The 23,570-nt window shown below is 35.5% G+C and overlaps 1 protein-coding gene across 1 annotated transcript in view; it reads left to right on the forward strand.

Moving 5' to 3' along the window:
- DPY19L2 (dpy-19 like 2) overlaps positions 1–23,570 on the forward strand; it is a 92,995-nt gene that overhangs the window by 16,830 nt on the left and 52,595 nt on the right. The window contains exons 5-9 of the mRNA XM_069588809.1: positions 4,322–4,442; positions 7,258–7,351; positions 10,074–10,131; positions 12,608–12,699; positions 16,610–16,709. Coding sequence (XP_069444910.1) covers positions 4,322–4,442; positions 7,258–7,351; positions 10,074–10,131; positions 12,608–12,699; positions 16,610–16,709 — 465 coding nt within the window. The remainder of the gene's footprint in view (positions 1–4,321; positions 4,443–7,257; positions 7,352–10,073; positions 10,132–12,607; positions 12,700–16,609; positions 16,710–23,570) is intronic.

Here is a 23,570-nt window from a genome sequence, read left to right on the forward strand (position 1 = left end):
TTCTGAATTCCCAGTCTTACAATTTCAACATGCCTGCCATATCTAAGTCTAGTTCTGATGCTTGCTCTGTTTCTTCAAACAATGTTTTGGCTTTTAGTATGCCTTGTGATGCCTTTCTTAATAGCTAGCTTGAGGTACTGGGTACAAAGAGCTGCCATAAATAGGCCTTTAGTAGTGTAAGGGAAGCATTCTGTAATTAGGTCTCAATCTTTTGTGAACATGTACCTCTGGACTGTGAACTTTGTAAGTGCTTCTTGGTTTTTTCTTTCCCATTTAGGTACAGCAGGATGACTAGAGTGGGCTGGAATTGGGTATTTCCCTTCTCTCACATAGAGGGGTGGAGTTGGGTATTACTCTGCCACCCTATAGTTTGCTGCTGCTGCTAAGTCGCATCAGTCGTGTCTGACTCTCTGCGACCCCATAGACAGCAGCCCACCAGGCTCCTCCGTCCATGGGATTTTCCAGGCAAGAGTGCTGGAGTGGGGTGCCATTGCCTTCTCCGACCCTGTAGTTTAGGCTTTGATAAAACCCTAGCCGAAGAATTAATGCTTTTGAACTGTCGTGTTGGAGAAGACTCTTGAGAGTCCCTTGGATTGCAAGGAGATCCAACCAGTCCATTCTAAGGGAGATCAGCCCTGGGATTTCTTTGGAAGGAATGATGCTAAAGCTGAAACTCCAGTATTTTGGCCACCTCATGCAAAGAGTTGACTCACTGGAAAAGACTCTGACGCGGGGAGGGCTTGGGGGCAGGAGGAAACGGGGACGACAGAGGATGAGATGGCTGGATGGCATCACCAACTCGATGGACATGAGTCTGAGTGAACTCTGGGAGTTGGTGATCGACAGGGAGGCCTGGCATGCTGCGATTCATGGGGTCGCAAAAAGTTGGACATGACTGAGTGACTGAACTGAATTGAACTGAACTGAAAACCCTAGCTGGTTAGGCCTACTTGTAGAGTAGTCTCTTTCAAGGGCAGGCCTTGTTAAGAACAGAGTGCTCTGGTGTATTTCAAAATGTTCCTCTTTCCACTTCTCCCTCAGAAACAGATTTTTTTCTGATATCACTGTAAGAAACTAGTGATCTCCTAGAGATAAAATTCATAAATATGTATGCATTATCCCTATTACTGGGTCTCCCTGGAGTTTTTGATTCTTAGAATTGTCTACACTGTGCCTCTAGCAATTCATCAATTATAATTTAGGTTTTCCGTCTCTCCATCTGGTTCCCATGGAGGTTTCTACCCCTGGGTTTTTGCTCCAATAAGTTGTGATTCTCTGTATTTGCCTGTCAACCTTTACAGTCTGGGAGAAGCAGTTTGCCTAGTGACCTCACTTCTCTTTTGGATCTGAGAAGAGTTGACTTTTCAGCTTGTTTAATTTTTTCTTATTAGAATGGAGTGGCAAATTATAAGCTTCTTACATGCTGGACTTGGAAACCTTATACTTAAAAAAAAATTGATTCAATATATTTTATTTCCCTTGAGGTTGCTTACTTGGTCCATGGACTTTTTTTTTAGTGGGTTTAGTGGGTTTCTTTTAGTTTTCAAGTGTTTGAAGATTTATCTTTGTTATTAATTTGTAGCTTAAATTCATTGTGTTTAGAGAATTTAAAAACCTAGATTCAGTTTTTATTTACATACTCCATTTGATCTCTACTGAAGAGAATGGTACTATATATATGTGTATGTGTGCATATATATATATGTGTTGTTTTTTGAGTGTTTGGTTGTTTTTGTTGTCTAAAAGTTATCTATTTCTAGGCTGCCACTGTCCTAGTCCTTTGGCTAGAAAGAGTAGGCCTTTTCTGAATGCCGTGTAAGCCCCCAGTGGTGTTTCTGGTTGCCAGACTCTGACTCCAAATCTGAGAAAGTAAGGCAAAAGGAAAGTCCAGGAAACTTACAACCATGTCATTCCTTGGGTCCTGAGACTCCTGGCTAGTGTGCCGCCTTTTTTCTACCTTTCTTCTTATGATTTATATGATTCGCAGAAGTTCTAGTTGTTCTTGCAGGAATAGAGAAAAGTACATCTACTCCATTTCCCCAAAGTGAACATTTACCTTATTTAAATATTGCCTTTTTTTTCATCTTCAGTTAGTTTAAGTGATTTTCTAATATTCCATGTGGTTTCTTCTTTGATCCATTGGATATTTAAATATTGTGTTATTGAATTTCAAAGAATTTAGGGGTTTCTCAGATTTATTTCTTTATTTGATTTCTATAAGTGCTTTTCAATGTAATTTGTGGTAGTAACAATGGTATAGACCTACATAAGATTTAAGATGAAAGAAGTGGTTTTCTGCAGCAGCTTTCTCCATATCCCATCTTACTTTTCAGAGGCACTTTGACCTTATTTCCTCTAATGATTATCTGGATAATTCTAGTGAAAATAGAAAAATCAAAGAGAAAAAAAAAACTATTTGTTGAATCTTCAACTTTAGTTAATGTTGACTTACTCTATGTAAATAAGATAAGGATTTAGCTTATCGGACTAGGCCAAGTTCTTCCAGTGTTTGATAATTATTATTTTTAGTTTTGAGTTATTTTTATAATTTTATATCATTAAATCTCTGTTTTTTGTGCCACTAATTTCCATCAGTATGGCCTCTAAAACATTAACTAGTTTTTTCATTTTACTTACCAAAAAATTTATTGAATTTGCACAATTTTCAGTTTCTTTGATATTATGAAAAAATAATCATGATAATTAGTTCATTCATTTTTAAAACTTGAAAGGATGTAAATGACAGCCAACAAGGACTTGTCCAGTCTTATTTTCATATTGCATAGATATAATATGGAGAACACTTAAATTTGCTTGCAGCCTTATGTGGTACTTCAGTGTTGAAGTAAATGCCCATACTTTGTGTTCACAAGGAGCTTAATTTCTCATCTTAAAATATGAGTGTGAAACAATGTGTTTTAAAAGGGTAAAGGCATTTAATGCTTACTCTATACCAGCACTTATATATGTGAGCTCTAATCTCCCATCACTCTTGTAAGATGGTCATTAATGTTATTTTAGAGATGAGGTAGCTGAGGTTCAGAGGCTGAAGGATTATTTCACACCATAGAAACTATAACTTGCAGAGTCAGAATATTTTGTTTATTTTGACTTCAAAGTCATGCCTTCTTCCTATACTGAATGATATCTCATAAAGGAGTATAATTCTAGATTTTGCACATTTAATGTGACAAATTTTTGTACATTTGTGAAAAATACACAAGTTATAAATTTGAGCAGAATGTCAGTTTTACAAAATTAAGTGATATAGTAAATCTATATTATACGTGAAAAGTTGTTTATGGTGTTTACTGATGTGTATTACATTAACTACTTGTATAATATTGTGCAATGAATAACTCTGCATGTGTGCATGCTAAGTCGCTTCAGTCATGTCCGACCTTTTGTGACCCTATGGACTGCAGCCTGTCAGGCTTCTCTGTCCATGGGATTCTCCAGGCAAGAATATTGGAGTGGATCTCCCCAACCTGGGGATGGAACCTACATCTCTTACGTCTAACCTCCATTGGCAGGCAGGTTCTTGGTCACTAGTGCCACAAGGGAAGCCCCAGTGACACTAGCTACCTGTCTTTTGTGCCTAGGGAGAAACTGGAAGGATGGTCACCAAAATAGTTTACTTTCCCTTTGAAATCTTTATTTTTTAACTCGCCCCTCCCCCCGCACAGTGATCTGCATTATTTTTCTCAAATCTATAAAATTATTTTTTTAAAGCAATCTCCCAGGAATCAGCACTTTTTTGTAATTTTTTGTTGCTAATTTCCTTTGTCTTTAAAAATTTTAAGGCAGATTTCAGATTGGGAAGGATTGGTTAAGTAAATCTGCTTAATCAAATGTTAATGCTTAATGGGCATAGGAGCTATTATTCCACGTGCAGTTGTTTTATAGACTATGAGTTGGTTTTTAGACTATGAAGATAATAAGTTCAAGGGCCTAAGAGAAATGTTATAAAATACTCCTGTAAAGCTTTGTATGTTTGCTATTAATTTTCTTCATATTTTAATTATATACTTAATGCTTGATTTTACAGCTACTGTTCTGTTTCAGTTGTTTGAAAGAGTATATTACAGAGATGTCAATCACAACATAAATTGTATAGCTGTGCATTACTCAGTAATATACAACTTTATAGTGTATGTGTACATAAAATTATTTAAATGACTGTTTCCCACATGAAATGATTTAAATAAATTCATCAAAGTTTATAATGTTATAAATTCATCACAGCCATCATAAAATGATATTTTGGAAAAATTATAAAGATAATGTATATCTATCATCTTTTTAATTTTATCTCTTTTAGGTGATTTTAGCCTTCTGCTATCGCACACTTGTGGGAATAATGAATTTATTTGGGTTAGAAACTAAGACCTGCTGGAACGTGACCAGAATAGAACCTCTAAATGAAGTTCAAAGCTGTGAAGGCATGTTTCTTCCTAAAATGCTGCTGTATATTGTCATTAATATTTACATAAATATTTTACAATATTATGACTCTCTAAGAATTATTATAAATTACTATGCTTGATTTTTTTCTTTAAAAACATTATAGAACTGATTCACCTAAATATTTACCTTTACCCTTTAAAATAAATTTTTGAGAGGGCAATGTACTTACTAACATAAGTATTATTTTGGAATTTAATTTGAATATTAATATATATCTGTGTAAGGTCATACTGATTATAAGACATTCCTTCATTTCAGAAGGCACAGAAATGGTTTTGAGGTGGCTTGAATATGTAAATATAGGGGATATAGATCAAATAGCCACAGTTCTATCTGTAATCATTGAGAAAGTTAATGTAAACATTTAGCCATGCATAAATATTTAAAAATTAGACATATATAATAATAGATTACTTTAGAAGTTCTACTTTTTTGTGCTCTCACAGTCCATAAGTAGTTCTTCATATACATCTTCCACATTAGTATCTGTCAGAGAACCACTTTTAGAATCATTTAACAGTTTTACCGAATCCGTAATTGTCATTGCTATTTAAGATATTTGGAATTTAGCCCTATTACAATCTAAGTATGATGCTATACCTTGAAACTTTTATTTGCAATCACATGTATCTACTTGCATAACACTTACATAGTTGTTTTTTTCTTTTTCATATTCTCTACAACTTTGTTTTATATATTTTTTTTTCTGTTAACTTGTGTGCAATAACATTCTGTTCTCAGAATATATCCTAAATCTGTATTTTCATGTTTCCCTTACATTTTTACTGATTCCCTCAGATGCTCTTTATAATATCTAAAACAGTGGTGGTAGAGGATATTTGAGGACAGTTAAACTTTTTTGTTCAAAGGAATTGAGAGAATGCCTCATAAATTGAGAGATTCGGCCAGCATGGAAGGTAGAACCTTTTCTGAGGGATGGGAAAAAAATCACCTTATATATGTGTATATGGTATTTATTAAATTGCCACTAAGGGGCTTCCCTGGTGGCTCAGAGGTTAAAGCGTCTGCCTCTAATGTTGGAGACCTGGGTTCGATCCCTGGGTTGGGAAGATCCCCTGGAGAAGGAAATGGCAACCCATTCCAGTATTCTTGCCTGGAGAATCCCATGGACGGAGGAGCCTGGTGGGCTACAGTCCACTGGGTCGCAAAGAGTCAGACACGACTGAGCGACTTAACTTTCACTTTCAAGTGATAGGTTAGTATTGGCACTTGGGATCCTAAGATAAACCTGGTAAACATGGGGCCTTACCAGCATAGATTTTACATGTTAGCAGGTACAACTGTGGTGGATATTACAAACAAGAAAATAAAATTGCTGAGGATAAGAGAGGTGTTTCCAGAACAGGGACCAGCATATTCCAAAGTTCTGAAGCAAGAGAGAATTGAAAGAAAGCTAGACTTCCTTGAGCAGTTAGAGAAGAAAACATGGTGTGAAATGATGTTTGGAATGTAAACAAGGGTCAGATAATGAAGAACCATTTACTGGCTAAGGATATTATATGTATTCATTGAAGAATTTTGACATATTTTTAAAACATGATTTTGGCAATTACATGGAAAAGATAATTAGTAAAGGACAAAAGTGAATTCAGTGAGTCCAGGTAGGAAACTATTTTGCTCTCAGCAAGTGATTAAAGGAAAGATAACTGGAAAATGAATGGATTTGAGAGAGAGTATAAAGCAGAAATGAAAGGATTTGATGATTGATGGGAAAGAGGAAAGAGGCTGGGTTTATGTAATATTGTTGGGTTTCTGGCTTAAGTAATTGAATCCCTCCATTCAAAATGGTAAGAAACATTTAAAAAGTAGCAGGTTTGAATTGGTTCATTAATTTGAAGTATCTGAGAGATTCCAAAGTAGAGATGTCAAGTGGCTACCTATGTACATACATACAGGAATAAGAAAGTTCTCATTTGAATGTAGACTTGGCATCATCTGTATGTAGATGGTAATTGGAACCACAGAAGTCAAAGAATTTCCTTAAGGAGAACATGCAGACTTAGAAAAGAAGAGGGCATATGACAGGTCCTAAAGTAGGCCAGCGTTGAAGGAGGGTGTGTATAGGAAGAGGAATTATTAGGACAGACTGAAAAGGAATGATCAGAGAAGTAGAAGAAATGAGAAAGGCTAGCCCTTAAATCCTGCCTCCACCAGTTACACCTAAATAACTTTTGGCAGGTTAAGTTTTCTGTGTTGTTTTCTCAACCACTGAAAAACTTATTTTCACAGCAGGTAATTTCAAAGATTTGTTCTGAGTATTATGTCAGATAATAGTGAAAAAGCACCTAGTAGATTATGTCTGTGTCAATATATCACATGTACATGGAATTTATACATGGAATGTATTAAATATTATGGTCCTGGCTATACATAGTAATGGACCAGTTTATCTTTTATAGACTAAAGCTGTGCCTTAAGGTCAGGGGCCATATCTGAGTCATCCAGGATAAAATTAATGTAGTGGATTTTGTCTTGTGATTTATCAAGTAACTCTACAAAAAGTTCATAGGAGCATCACCTAAATAAAATGAAGCACCAACTAATCATTACAGTATGATAATACTTCGGTGGAAAAAAATGCAAATGTAACCAATAATACCTCATGTATGGGGAAAGTACTAATGTAACTATTAAACAGAGCAGCAGTCTGAGCCACAAAGCTTTTAGCTAATTCATGAGCTCTTGATTACAAACCACTGAGATAATTATGCTCAATTGCTATATAGTCATTTACTTATTAAATACTTAATAATCTGTGTCTTTTTAAAGGATTGGGAGACCCTGCTTGCTTTTATGTTGGTGTGATTTTTATTTTAAATGGAATAATGATGGGATTGTTCTTCATGTATGGTGCTTACCTGAGGTAAGATTACTGTATTAAAAGACATTTCGGTGGCCTTTCTGACATTTGTTGATTAAATTAAAAGGATAATTAACAAGATTAATTGACTAACAGATGGAAACATTTAGATTTTATTTTTTTCAAAAGCTTAGCCAAATATGCAGCCTCAAACTAGAGCTAGTCACTAAAATAAAATCTTTAAAATATTAAAAGGCCTCCTTTTTATCCTTGTAGGGTAATCCAGACTTATGGATGTGGTATCCAAACTTATGCTCTTAATTTGACAAACTTAATTGTCAAACTTAATTTGACAATTATTATTAGACGCCTACTGTGACTGAGAGCACTATTCTATAGGAGCTAGGAATACAAAAACAAATAATCCCTGTCCTTATGGAATTTATAGTCTAGGAGGTAGACAAAATAAGACCACCCAATTGAAAATTGGAAAAAATATGAAAAGACATCTTCCAGAAGAGTTCCAGATTGCCAACAAATGTATATAAAATTGATCACCATATTAATTATCAGGAAAATACTCATTTTAACCACAGTGAGATACTATCTCACATCTACTAGGTTGACAAAGGGCTTCTCTGCTGGCTCAGATGGTAAAGAATCTGCCTGCAAAGCAGGAGGCCTGGGTTCGATCCCTGGGTTGGGAAAATTGACAACAGGAACTCTTATCCGTGGCTGGTGGACATATAAATTAGTACAACTATTTTGGAAAAACATTGTGCATTATCTAGTAACTTGAAGATATATATACCTTATAATTCAGCAATTCCAGTTTGAAGTAAATATGCCTAAGAAACTCTTCTACATGTACACCAGAAAGTATGTGCAATAACATAACATCTTTGTAGTAACTCCAAACTAGAAACAACTTAAACATCCCTCCACAGAGAAATGTACACTTTTAAGTTTATTATTATAGAGAAATATTATAAACAGTGAGAATAAATGAACTATAGGTACCAGCATCAATGTGGAAAAAATCTTACAAATATAATGTTGAATGAATCAAAGCAGGCACAAAATCTGAAAATACTGCAAAATTATATTTGTATAAAGTTCAAATACAGGTGAAAGTAAATGATAGTATGATGTGTATAGAAGCAGTTTTGTTGATAATTACAAAACTCAGGATAGTTCCTGTCTCAAGGGATGGCATGTGAGGTGTCAGGATGTGATCTGTTTTCTATTTCAGTGACATATGGTGGTCAAAAGAATATTCACTTTATAAGTGTTCTGTAAACTATCGGAAAATCTTAATGCACTTTTCCATATGTATGCTATATAGAAAAATATATAAACTCATCAGTATTTTGAGGGAAAAGAATTGCTTTTAGATTGTGCTAACAGGCTTTAAGATGTTCTATTTTAAACAATAATTTGTATTTATTATGCTTTTTTCAAATATGGAAAATTTTACACTAGACCAAGACATTTTAAAAATTAGTATTTTTCATCAGGAAAGCTACCCATGAGGAAAGCTACAGTCTTCTTTAAATTAGTTACACAGTTCCAGGATATCAATACTTTATTAAGCTCCAGTCTTTAAGAAGAATATGAAGATATAACATATGCTGACTATAAAAGTGTCACCAAAATTGTGAGGAGACTAGAAACTATGGCATATGAGGAACAAAAGAAACAGGGGCTTGGGGAGAAGTTTTCTATTTCTTAACCATGTCTACTCTCCCCTCTGGGCACTAACTTGGGACACAGGTATTCTGTTTCTGTTCTTTTGGTGGCTAAAGATAAAATTTTAACATGCATATTTAACTTGACCAAGTCTAAAATTGATTGATATCTTTCCTCTTCTTTTTGATCAATACAAGGAATTTAGAACAGTGTACTTGAAAACAGTTCCTAGCATCTTATAATTATTCTAACTATAATACTTAGTAGTTTAGTACTTCTAGTACCCCTCCACGGTAGTCACCACTGTTTCTTCTATGTTGCCAAGTCTTCTTTAGATTTATCTACTTGTTCCTAGTTACTGTATGCAGCATTTATTCTTGCTTCTCATGCCTTCTTCCTCTCAATTCCTTCTTCAAAGTGTGCCCTTTGAATTCCCCTTAGTGAAAATATCTTCAAGGTAAATTACTTCCAACTGGCTTTCCTCTGATTGTTTTGTTGAACTCATTCTTCCCTTTTTTCAGTCATTAAACCAGTATTTGTCTTCTGAGTGTGAAGATGTGTGTATAATGATGAACAATACTTTAAAGAAAGGCAACCTTAAGAAACGGTTCTTAATCTTTGATAATTATCAGGCGTCCTTGATCTGAGTTTTATATTCTACAATGTTGTTCGTTGGGACTCAGCAAGAGAATATTTGTAGTAGTTTAGATGGTTCAGTTACTGCTAAATGAAACTGTTAGACTCTTCATCTTTCAGTCACTGATATCCAATTTGATGACAAAAATTTTCCTCCACTCAGAATATTCAAAGAATGGAGTATATATACTCTGAAATGCTGGCCTGTGTTAAAAAATATTTTATGTTCACATCTAATATACTTAGAAAATATTTTAAATACAATAAATTGTAAGATTCAGACTACTTTATATTTATACTTTGGATCCTTATACATTCAAGAGTACAACATCAACTACATGAGTACTTTTGCAATTTTTATTGTTATTTTATATGGTTTAGTATTGTGGCATTTTAAAATCTAAAATAATTTTGTGAAAAAGTCACTATATTTTACATGAAATATATTTTTTTTTTACAGTGGGACTCAACTTGGAGGTATAATTACAGTCGTATGCTACTTTTTCAACCATGGAGAGGTTTGTTTTCTAGACAATAATTTTTAGAAATAAAAGGGGCAGTATATTAAAGCAGTATTTAATTGTATCTTACTTAGGACTTTGCAATATTTTAAAGAACCTTATGTTGTAAGTTGTTTTTTAATCATGTTGATCCACTTTTTTACATAGTCATTAGAATATATGATGTAAAATATCTTGCCTGGTTTTTAGCATGTATATGTGTTATATATATTTTGTAGAAAAAGGAAATATTATACTTGTTGAGTTCAGGCACCTTATATACATTATCTCATATACTTCCATCAGACTCTTTAGAGAAGTGGTTGATATCTTCATAGTGGAAGATATGAAATAGAAATTTGGAGTGGTTAAATTACAAAGTCAAGATTCCTGATTGACTCCATGATGAAGCTGGGTTTCCTCTTATCCTTCTCTCTGGCTCTAAAACCTCACTTCTATTACATCACGATCCTTTTAATAACACAAGCTGAATTCAAAACAGAAATTAACTTGGTAACTCAGTCCACCAAAACAGGATTCACCTAAAAAGAGCTCATTAAAACGTATTTAGAATATGATGGATTCATTCAACAAAACAAGTAAAAAATGTGTGCCAGGTTCTGTGTTAGATGCTGAGGTTTTGGGAGTGAAAAGTGGAAGAATCTTGACTGCTAGTTTTTGAAATCAAAATATGTAATATCTTATGGCAGAGATTATATAGGGTAGAAGTCTCTATTCATTACGTTGGGACAAGTAGATACATGGTTATTTTTTTTATTTTAATTTTTACTTTATTTTACTTTACAATACTGTTTTGGTTTTGCCATACATTGACATGAATCCACCACGGGTGTACATGAGTTCCCAAACATGAGCCCCCCTCCCACCTCCCACCCCATATCATCTCTCTGGATCATCCCTGTGCACCAGCCCCAAGCATCCTGTATCCTGCATTGAACATAGACTGGCGATTCATTTCTTACATGATAGTATACATGTTTCAATGCCATTCTCCCAAATCATCCCACCCTCTCCCTCTCCCTCAGAGTCCAAAAGTCCGCTCTATACATCTGTGTCTCTTTTGCTGTCTCGCATACAGAGTCATCATTACCATATTTCTAAATTCCATATATATGTGTTATGGTTATTTTTAAAAAAATCAATTAGACAAATGTGTGCTAAGTTGCTTCAGTCATGTCCAACTCTGTGTGACCCTATGGACTGTAGTCTGCCAGGCCTCTCTGTCCATGGGATTCTCCAGGCAAGAATACTAGAGTAGGTTGCCGTGCCTTCCTCCAGGGGAACTTCCCGACTCAAGGATCGAACCTGTGTCTCACAGCTCCTGCATTGACAGGCAGGTTGTTTCCTACTAGCGCCACCTGGGAAGGGAATCATAAAATTATACATAAATATCTTAAATATATTAACTTAAATATATTGTCAGTCAACAATGTGTTATACAAAAAGATGTGTCTTTTCTTTATGCAAAGACAAGGCTTTTCTTTTGAGTATGCATTATGTTTTAATCTTCTTCTACATATTGTGTGTAATTCATCTTCCAAGGTTTACAGTTTAGTTTCCTGTAGGAAGAGCAATGAATTTTAAGACTCTTGCAAGGTTATAAGAGTTTAGATTCTTTTCTAGAATTTCAGAATTCTTGATATAAAATTTTGTAATATTCCCATCCATTTATCTGGGTTTACCTGGTGGCTCAGATGGTAATGAATCTGCCTGCTGTGCAGGAGACCCCAGTTCAACCCCTGGGTTAGGAAGATTTTCTGGAGAATAGAATGACTACCCACTCCAGTATTCTTGCCTGCAGAGTTCTATGGACAGAGGAGCCTGACTGGCTATAGTCCATGAGATCATAGTCCCGTTTGTCTTGAAAATAGTTTTAAAGACTATGAAATTTATTGATAATTAATACTTATAAACATCATATCAGTGATTCCCAAATACTCTTTGTTTTTAGAAGTTTGCAGTTAACTCTTCCAAAGGTATATTTCACAAATTCAAGGCAATCTTAATTATTTATAGCATATGTCTGTACTCATTATATTTGTCATGTACAAACTCTTGGTGTTTGTGAATGCCCTAGGTGACATTTGTTTATTTTTTTCTGAGCATGCATAAGTCCCAAAGCCATGGGGTGCCATGGTTATCACTGCAGAGCTAGAGTGTAGATCTGGTTTGTTGTTCCCAGAATCCTCACTGCTCCTAACCCTATCATCTTCTTTGTCCTTTGGGTGTCCTTAGATTTGACCTGACCTATCTTTCACTTGTTTCTGGACTTGGTAGTTAATGGCTCTCTACCTAATGACTATGTCCTATAAGAGTACTCCAAAAACTGAGAAGCCATACAGGTATTCAGAAATAAATAAGCCTAATACAAAAATTGCTAAGACCAGCCAAGGCCAACCAACCCATGATTATTAAGTTAATGATGTTTATTGCAATGGAACATAGAGTAAAGTGAGCATTTTATTGATTTCAGGCTACTCGGGTGATGTGGACACCACCTCTCCGGGAAAGTTTTTCATATCCATTTCTTGTACTTCAGATGTACATCTTAACTGTGATTCTCAGGTAATTTTAATTTGTAAAACAAATCTAGATAAATTATGAGTTTCTCAGAATTACTTCAACCTATTGTTATAGTTACTAAATTTAGGTTCAGTTTTTAAATATTATTCAAAGTTAAATTGTGTCCAGTTTAAAAAAAATCTAAAATCACTATGTAAAAAAATTGCTTTCCACTTAAAATAGTTTAGGCTACAGATTTTAGATAATTACATTATGTTTTAATAAACCAATGTGTTTGTGATCATATATATTTGGTTAAGTTTCAAGTATCACAGTAATCCATTCAGCATCACAGTAATCCGAGTCTACATCCCAAACACTGATGCTGAAGAAGCTGAAGATGACCAGTTCTATGAAGACCTATAAGGCCTTCTAGAACTAACAACATAAAAGATGTCCTTTTCATCATAGGGGATTGGAATGCAAAAGTAAGAAGTCAAGAGATACCTAGGATAACAGGCAAGTTTGGCTTTGCAGCACAAAATGAAGCAGCAGGGCAAAGTCTAATGGAATTCTGCCAAGAGAATGCACTGGTGATAGCAAACACCCTTTTCCAACAACACAAGGGATGACTCTACACATGGACATCACTAAATGGTCAATACCAAAATCAGATTGATTGTATTCTTTGCAGCTGAAGATCGAGAAGTTCTATACAGTCGACAAAAACAAGACCTGGAGCTGACTGTGGCTCAGATCATCAGCTGCTTATAGGAAAATTCAGGCTTTAGCTAAAGAAAGTTGGCAAAACTACTAGGCTATTCAGGTATGACCTAAATCCAATCCCTTATAATTGTACAGTGGAGATGACAAATAGGTTCAAGGGTTTAGATCTACTGAACAGAGTGCCTGAAGGACTATGGACAGAGGTTCATACAGGAGACAGTGACCAAAACCATCCCAAAGAAAAAGAAATGCAAGAAGGCAAAGTGGCAGTCTGAGGAGGCTTTACAAATAGCTGAAGGAAAAAGAGAAGCAGAAAGCAAGGGAGATAGGGAAAGATATACCCAACTGAATGCAGAGTTCCAGAGAATAGCAGGGAGAGATAAAAAGCCTCTTCAATGAACAATGCAAAAAAATAGAAGAAAACAATAGAATGGGAAAGACTGGAGATTTTGTCAAAAAAATTGAAGCTATCAAAGGAACATTTCATCCAAGGATGAGCATGATAAAGGACAGAAATGGTAAAGACCTAACAGAGTCAGAAGAGATTAAGAAGAGGTGGTGGCAAGAACTGTACAAAAAAGGTCTTAATGACCCAGATACCCATGATGCTGTGGTCATTCACCTAGAGCCAGACATCCTGGAATGTGAAGTCAAGTGGGCTTTAGGAAGCATTGCTACCAATAAGGGGCTTCCCTGATAGCTCAGTTGGTAAAGAATCCACCTGCAATGCAGGAGACCCCAGTTCTATTCCTGGGTCAGGAAGATCCCCTGGAGAAGGGAAAGGCTACCCAGTCTAGTATTCTGGCCTAGAGAATTCCATGGGGTCACAAAGAGTTGGGCATGACTGAGTAGTTGGACACTACTCATAAAGCTAGTGGAGGTGATGGAATTCCAGCTGAACTATTTCAAATCCTAAAAGATAAGGCTGTTGAACTACTGCACTCAATATGTCAGCAAATTTGGAAAGCCCAACAGTGGCCACCAGACTAGAAGAGTAAGTCTTCATCCCAATTCCAAAGAAGGTCTGTGCTGAAAAATGTTTGAACTACTGGACAGCTGTGCTCACTTTCCATGATAGTAAGCTTATGCTCAAAATCCTTCAAGGTAGGCTTCATCAGTACATGCATTGAGAACTTCCAGATGTACAAGCTTGGTTTAGAAAAGGCAAAGGAACCAGAGATAGAATTACCAACATTCATTGGATCATGGAGAAAGCAAGGGAATTCCAGAAAACCATGTACTTCTCTTTCATTGACTACACTAAAACTTTTGATTGTGTGGGTCTAAAAAAACTGGAAAATTCTTAAACATATGGGAATACCAGACCATCTTACTTGTCTCTTGAGAAACCTACAACAGTTAGAACCTTACATTAAAAAAAACTGACTGGTTAAAAATTAGTAAAGGAGTATGACAAGTCTGCATATTGTTACCCTGCTTATTTAACTTATGTGCAGAGTACATCATGGAAAATGCTGGGCTGGATGAGTTACAAGCTGGAATCAAGATTGCCGGGAGAAATACAGCCTCATATAAGCAGATGATACCACTCTAATGGCAGAAAGTGAAGACGAACTAAAGAGCCTCTTGATGAGGGTGAAAGAGGAGAGTGAAAAAACTGGCTTAACACTCAGCATTTAAAAAAAACCCCAAGGTCATGGCATCTGGTCCCATCACTTCATGACAAAGAGAAGGGGGAAAAGTGGAAGCAGTGGCAAATTTTCCTCTTCTTGGGCCCTAAAATCACTGCAGATGATGACTGCAGCCTTGAAATTAGAAAAAGCTTGCTTCTTGGAAGGAAAGTTATGACAAATCTAGACAGTGTATGAAAAAGCAAAGATATCACTGTGCTGACAAAGGTCCATATAGTCAAAGCAATGTTCTTTCCAATTGTCATGTGCAGATATGAGAGCTGGACCATAAGGAAGGCAGAGCGCCAAAGATATGATGCTGTTTTTTTTTTTTTCAGTTTTATTCCTAGTTTTTTTTTTAAATTTTTATTTTTTACTTTATTTTTCTTTACAATACTATGCTTTTCAATTCTTTGTGACCCCATGGACTACAGCTCGCCAAGCCTCCCTGTCCATCACCAGCTCCCAGAGCTTACTTAAACTCATGTCCATTGAGTCGGTGATGCCATCCAACCATCTCATCCTCTGTCGGCCCCTTCTCCTCTCACCTTCAATATTTCCCAGAATCAGGGTCTTTTCAAATGAGTGAGCTCTTTGCATCAGGTGGCCAAAGTATTGGAGTTTCAGCTTCAGCATCATTCCTTCTAATGAATATTCAGGACCGATTTCCTTTAGGATGGACTTTAGTCAAAAATAATTTTTATTTTGTAACCATAATTGAGTACTTAATATATTTTATGATATATTACTAAATAGTATGATCATTACAATTTTTACTTTTGAAAATTTATGTACCATATTATAACAGTGTATCACCTTTAGAAAAATAACAGAGTTTTGTACTTTACACAAAGTGTTTGCATTTCCTTTTTTCATATTCTAAAAGATACTAATGTCTTATATGGTAAAAGGTATTGGTTACTGTTATATCTCATAATTGAAAAATGGACAGTTTAAATTTCAATATGCATTAGTTTAACTGTATTCCAGAATCACTCCTTTGAAGTCATCGTTGAAAATGACCTTTAAATTTCTCTCTTAGTCGTTAGCTTATAATTCCACCAGCACTTAACATTTTTCAAAACTTAAAAGTGGTGGTATATGAAAGCTACTGCTGCTCATATAATATAAATATCTCAAGGTATGCAAAGTCAGTTCACATTCTATTTTCTGACCTTCTTGCTAGAGTATTAAATGTCTAATGTCATGCATCGTTAAAGGAAAATAAAGTTTTAGTTGAATATAGTTGTTTTACTGTATTATATTAGTTTTAGGTATACAGAAGTGTGATTCATTATTTTTATGGATTATACTCCATTAAAAGTTAATTAAAAAATGACTATAATTATTGTGTTATATGTTTAAAATACTTACTGATAAACTAGATACAATATCTTATTTAAAGCTCTAATTTTGATTGTTTTATTATAAGCATTTTTATAATTCAAATATTTTGTTCTTTTTAATGTGCTTTTAAAAGTTAACTGTATTTTGTTATCTTACATCAAAGGTAAGGGGATCGTTAGATTTTAACATTTTGCAACCAGTCTTTCAGTTCAATGATAGGCTACTTTTATATATAGTAAAACTTAATGGTGTCAATTCTCTTCATTAAGGACAACGAACAATAGTAGAAGGCACTTTATTGCACTCTGCCTTTCCAATGTTGCTTTTATGCTTCCCTGGCAATTTGCTCAGTTTATACTTTTTACACAGGTAAGATGATTTTAAACTTATTTAAGCTGAATGCAAGATATACTTGGTTGTTTCCATTGAAAAAATTTTTTTTGTTGAAGTATAGTTGATTTACAGTTCTGTGCTAATTTCTGCTATACAGCAGAGTGACTCAGTTATACACATATATGCATTCTTTTTTAAATGTTCTTTATCATTTTGGAGAAATTTTAAATATGATTATATTTGTGTCCTAATAGATTTTCAAAATATTGAATGATTATAAAGTTGACATACATGTTTGATTTTTTTAAAAATTATGTAATCCTACCTTCTGTGAATGTGTTAGTTAGGCAGATATTAAAGGTCCACCTGTAAAACAGGGTTTTTGCTCTTATTTCAATCCATAATTTTTCCTATTGGTATTTGAGGTGATCTCTGTAATTCTACCTGTAGATTCTCCTTTTGCCTGAGTAATCATTTTAGGTGCCAATCTGCATAACATGATAAGGACCACTTAAACTCTTCATGCTAGGAGATTTCTGCTTCTATTCCAGCTAAATGTTGGCTGTTTTGTCTGAAGAGCAGAATCATACTGGACACCATTTCTCAGAGCTTTAATCTTGATATTATGGAGTAAGCTGAGACCATATCCTGTTACCCCAAACAACTAAGTAATTAATGACAAGAAACTGAGCTGGGGAAACAGAAAGTGAAAGTGTTCGTCACTCAGTTCAGTTCAGGTGCTCAGTCATGTCCAACTCTTTGCAACCCCATGAATCGCAGCACTCCAGGCCTCCCTGTCCATCACCAACTCCCGGAGTTTACCCAAACTCATGTCCATTGAGTCAGTGATGCCATCCAACCATCTCATCCTCTGTTGTCCCCTTCTCCTCCTGCCCTCAATCTCCTGCATCAGGGTCTTTTCAAATGAGTTAGCTCTTCGCATCAGGTGGTCAGTTGCCAACTATTTCTGGCCCCATGGACTATAGCCCACCGGGGTCCTCTGTCTATGGAATTTTCCAGCCAAGCATACTGGAGTGGGTTGCTATTTCCTACTCTGGGGTATCTTCCTGACCCAGGGATCAAACCTGGTTCTTCCACACTGTGGTCAGATTCTTTACCATCTGAGCCACCAGGGAAGCAGAGTATAAGATCAATTTTGATGAAATTTCCTACTATGAATTTTTGTTAGAACTCCTTTCCACTTAACTAACAAACACTGGTAATGTGTAATGATATTCTTTATTGGCAGTGAGAAATTCTGCCAAGAATCTTTTGTATGTGGAATTGTCTATAAAAAATGAAGTTATAATCTCAATTTAGTTTATGCCACATGTCTAAAGCATATTTAGAATATTCACTCTGCCTTACTTCCTTATATTTGATCTATAACTATTAATAACATGGAGTTTCTATGGTTTTCATTATTTGCATATGCCAACATAGTAGAATAGATTCTAGTGTACATCATTTCCTTGCAAGCAAATGTATTAATTTAGTGGTGCTGATGAAACTGTTTAGTTCCTTGGGTAATTTTGATATTGCCTTAATGATTTTTTATCCATTCAAAAGATGAACTAGACTTTTATTTTTTTTATTTTTTATTGAGCTATTATTAACATTTTGTAAAGTGTACAGTGTGTTGATTTGATACATTATTGTATTACAATATGATTATCACCTGATTAGTATCATAGTGTTAACACCTCTATCAAATCACATAATTATTATTTCATTTTTGTGGTGAGAACATTTAAAATCTAGTCTCTTAGCAACTGTGACTTATCTAGTATAGTACTGAGTGTAATAACTATGCAGTACATTAAATCTCCAGGACTTATTCATCTTCTCAGTTCAGTCTCGCTCAGTTGTGTCTGACTCCGCGATTCATCTTCTAGTTGCAAATTTATACACTTTGTCCAACATCTCCCTCATTCCCTTCCCCCAAACCCCCAATCAACATTCTACTCTCTATTTTGACAAGTTTGGCTTTTTTAGATTCCATATAAGGTGATATGAAGTGTTGAGTTGGCCAGAAAATTTGTTTGGTTTTTTTCCTGTGAGAAGTTACCAGAAACCAAACAAACTTTTTGGCCAACCTAGTCTTTATCTGAATTCTCTCACTTAGTATAATGCCCTCAAGGTTCATCTGTGTTGTCGCAAACGTCAGGATTTCCTTCTTTCTCATGGTTGAGTATTACTCCATAGTGTGTGTGTATACACTTCTTCTTTATCCATTCATCTATTGATGGACACTTAGGTTGTTTTCATACCTTGGCTATTGTGAATATAGATGTGCAGGGATGTCTTCAATATTCTGTTTTCATTTCCTTTGGAATATGTACCAGAAGTGGGATTGCTGGCTCGTATGGTAGCTGTATTTTAAATTTTTTGAGGAACCTCCATAATGTTTTCCATAGTGGCTCCACCAGTTTACATTTCTACTAACAGAGCATGCAGTACAACCAGTTAATCCTAAAGGAAATCAGTCCTGAATATTCAGTGGAAGGACTGATGCTGAAGCTGAAACTCTGATAGTTTGGCCACCTGATGTGAAGAACCGACTCATTGGAAGAGACCTTGATCCTGGGAAAGATTGAAGACAGGAGAACGGGACAACAGAGGATGAGATGTTTGGATGGCATCACTGACTCAATGGACATGAGTTTGAGTAGGCTCTGGGAGTTGGTAATGGATAGGGAATCCTGGCATGCTGCAGTCCATGGCCTCGCAAACAGTCAGACACGACTGAGTGACTGAACTTCTCAACAGTGCATCACAAGTGTTCCCTTTCCTCCACATCCTCACCAACATTTGTTTTCTTTTGTCTTCTTGATTATAGCCATTCTAATACGTGTGAGCAGATATCTCATAGAGGATTTGATTTCATTTCCTGATACTTAGTGATGTTGAGTGTCTTTTTGTGTACCTGTTGGCCATTTGGATGTCTTCTTTCAAAAAATATTCATTTTTCTGCTACCAATTTTTAATCATTTTTTGTTATTGAGTTGTAGAGTTCTTTATGCATTTGGGATATTAGTCTTTCACCTAATATATGCTCTGCAGATATTTTCTCCCATTGCATAGGTTGCCTTTTCATTTTTTTTGATGTACATGAGGTTTTTTAGTTTGATGTAGTTTCACTTGTTGATTTTTGCTTTTGTTGCTTGTGCTTTTGGTGTTACAATCCAAAAGATCATTGAAACGACCAAGGTCAGGGAGCTTACTCTCCAGGTTTTCTTCTAAAAGTTTTGTGGCATCTGGTTTTATATTTAAGTCTTTAAAATCCATTTTAATTATTTTTTTGTGAATGATGTGGATAAAAGTCCAATTTTATGTGAATATCCAGTTTTCTTGCCACCATTTATTTAAGACACTATCTTTCCCCCTAAGTATTCTTGGTTTCTTTATCAAATATTAGTTGACTGTATATGCATGGGTTTATTTCTGGCCACTCAGTCTGTTCTGCTGGTATGTATATTATTTATTCCTGAACCATACTGTTTTGATTTCTATAGTTGATAGTGTAATGGCAACTTCTTTTTTTCTTTTGCTGCTTTTGGGATTCTCTCTGTCTCTGATTTTTGACAGTTTCATCATGGTGTGCTTTAGGGAAGGTCTTTTTGAGTCATAGTGATGGGGTGATTTATTAGCTTTGTGAACTTGAATGTCCAGATTTCTTTGTAGGTATGGAAGTTCTCAACTGTTATTTCTTTAAATAAACTTTCTACCTCTTCTCTTTCTCTTCTCATAAAACTCCAGTGATTCTGATGTTTGACCATCTGATTTTTTTTCTTTTTTTTTTTAGTTTTTTATTTTTTTTAATTTTAAAATCTTTAATTCTTACATGCATTCCCAAACATGAACCCCCCTCCCACCTCCCTCCCCATAACATCTCTGTGGGTCATCCCCATGCAGCAGCCCCAAGCATGCTGTATCCTGCGTCAGACATAGACTGGCGATTCAATTCTTACATGATAGTATACATGTTAGAATGCCATTCTCCCAAATCATCCCACCCTCTCCCTCTCCCTCTGAGTCCAAAAGTCCGTTATACACATCTGTGTCTTTTTTCCTGTCTTGTATACAGGGTCGTCATTGCCATCTTTCTATATTCCATATATATGTGTTAGTATACTGTATTGGTGTTTTTCTTTCTGGCTTACTTCACTCTGTATAATCGGCTCCAGTTTCATCCATCTCATCAGAACTGATTCAATGATGTTTTCATATAGATCACATAGGCTTTCTTCACTGTTTTTTCATTGCTTTTTCCTTTGCTCTCCCCTGATAGAGTATTTCAGGAGTTCCTGTCTAACTCGCTGTTTTGTCTGCTGTTTGGTCTCTTCTGATGTTGATACTCTGTTGCATTTTTCATTTCATTGATTGGATTCTTCAGTTCCAGAATTTGTTTGGTTCTTTTTAAAATAATTTTTATCTCTTTGTTAATCGTCTCATGTTGTTCACATACTGTTTTCCTAATTTCATTGAATTGTGTTTCTGTGTTTTCTTGTAGCTCATTGAGTTTCCACAAAAATAATTTTGAATTCTTGATAAGTTAAATCATAGAGTTCTGGGTAGTTGATCAGTAGAATAAACCTGTAACAATTTATGCATTCTGTGACTCTGAGGTTCTATGGCCTTGCTTGAGCTTGCTCCATGAGGCACTTGCTAATGTGTTGAAAAGAGGTTTGCTGAGACATTTGTGTCCTTGCCTTTTTTCCCACACCACCAGCAAGTACGTTTCTTTGGGGTGAAGATAGCATTGGCCCTCTGGTATCCACTGAATAGATTTGAATTTATAGCCTCATTTCCAGAAAACTGTACTTTAAGCTCCAAGCAATTAAGTTATAAGCAAAATTCAGGGAAACTATATTCAGGTAAATTGGTTGTTACTTGGAAGTCATCAACCATCTCCAACTGGTGCTTCTTGAAATAAAAATCTCTTTGGAATTCTTAAATGAATTATCCATCATTGTTCTACTTCTACAACAAATCCATAATCTGATCACTGCTGAATGTTAAGTTGCATGGGACTTTTCAAAGGCCCAAACAAAAGAATTCCTGGGTCCAGTCTTAATTGTTATTGTGAATGCAGTCATCTAAAATACAAGAAATGTTAATACTGTAATTCACAGTTGAGCTCTGCAATTTTTAATGAAATAAAATACAGCCAGAATAAAATGTCATATAGTTAGAATCATATGTCACTTTTTAATTTTTATTTATTTATTTTTTAAATTTTATTTTATTTTATTTTATTATTTTTTGCTTTACAGTACTGTATTGGTTTTGCCATACATTGACATGAATCCGCCATGGGTGTACATGAGTTCCCAATCCTGAACCCCCTTCCCACCAGCCTCCCCATATCATCTCTCTGGGTCATCCCAGTGCACCAGCCCCAAGCATCCTGTTCATGCATCCAACCTGGACTGGCAATTTGTTTCATATATCATATTATTATACATGTTTCAATGCCTTCTCCCAAATCATCCCACCCTCTCCTTCTCCCACAGAATCCAAAAGTCTGTTCTATATATCTGTGTCTCTTTTGCTGTCTTGCATACATGGTTATCATTACCATCTTTCTAAATTCCATAATATGTGTTAGTATACTGTATTAGTGTTCTTCTTTCTGGCTTACTTCACTCTATATAATAGGCTCCAGTTTCATCCACCTCATTAGAACTGATTCAAATGTATTCTTTTTAATGGCTGAGTAATACTCCATTGTGTATATGCACCACAGCTTTCTTATCCATTCGTCTGCTGATGGACATCTAGGTTGCTTCATATCCTGGCTATTATAAACAGTGCTGTGATGAACATTGGGGTACATGTGTCTCTTTCAATTCTGGTTTCCTCTGTGTGTATGCCCAGCAGTGGGATTGCTGGGTCATAAGGCAGTTCTATTTCCAGTTTTTTAAGGAATCTTTACACTGTTCTCCATAGTGGCTGTACTAGTTTGCATTCCCACCAACAGTGCAAGAGGGTTCCCTTTTCTCCATACCCTCTCCAGCATTTATTGCTTGTAGACTTTTGGATCGCAGCCATTCTGACTGGTGTGAAATGGTACATCATTGTGGTCTTGATTTGCATTTCTCTGATAATGAGTGATGTTGAGCATCTTCTCATGTGTTTGTTAGCCATCCGTATGTCTTCTTTGGAGAAATGTCTGTTTAGTTCTTTGGCCCATTTTTTGATTGGGTCATTTATTTTTCTGGAATTGAGCTGCATAAGTTGCTTGTATATTTTTGAGATTAGTTGTTTGTCAGTTGCTTCATTTGCTATTATTTTCTCCCATTCTGAAGGCTGTCTTTTCACCTTGCTTATAGTTTCCTTTGTTGTACAGAAGCTTTTAATTTTAATTAGGTCCCATTTGTTTATTTTTGCTTTTATTTCCAATATTCTGGGAGGTGGATCATAGAGGATCCTGCTGTGATTTATGTCAGAGTGTTTTGCCTATGTTCTCCTCTAGGAGTTTTATAGTTTCTGGTCTTACATTTAAATCTTAATCCATTTTGAGTTTATTTTTGTGTATGGTGTTAGAAAGTGTTCTAGTTTCATTCTTTTACAAGTGATTGACCAGTTTTCCCAGCACCACTTGTTAAAAGAGATTGTCTTTAATCCATTATATATTCTTGCCTCCTTTATTGAAGATAAGGTGTCCATAGGTGTGTGGATTTATCTCTGGGCTTTCTATTTTGTTCCATTGATCTATATTTCTGTCTTTGTGCCAGTACCATACTGTCTTGATGACTGTGGCTTTGTAGTAGAGCCTGAAGTCAGGCAGGTTGATTCCTCCAATTCCATTCTTATTTCTCAAGATTGCTTTGGCTATTCGAGGTATTTTGTATTTCCATACAAATTGTGAAATTATTTGTTCTAGCTCAGTGA

Source organism: Ovis canadensis, chromosome 4 (assembly GCF_042477335.2).
Source record: "Ovis canadensis isolate MfBH-ARS-UI-01 breed Bighorn chromosome 4, ARS-UI_OviCan_v2, whole genome shotgun sequence".
Lineage (NCBI taxonomy): Eukaryota > Metazoa > Chordata > Mammalia > Artiodactyla > Bovidae > Ovis > Ovis canadensis.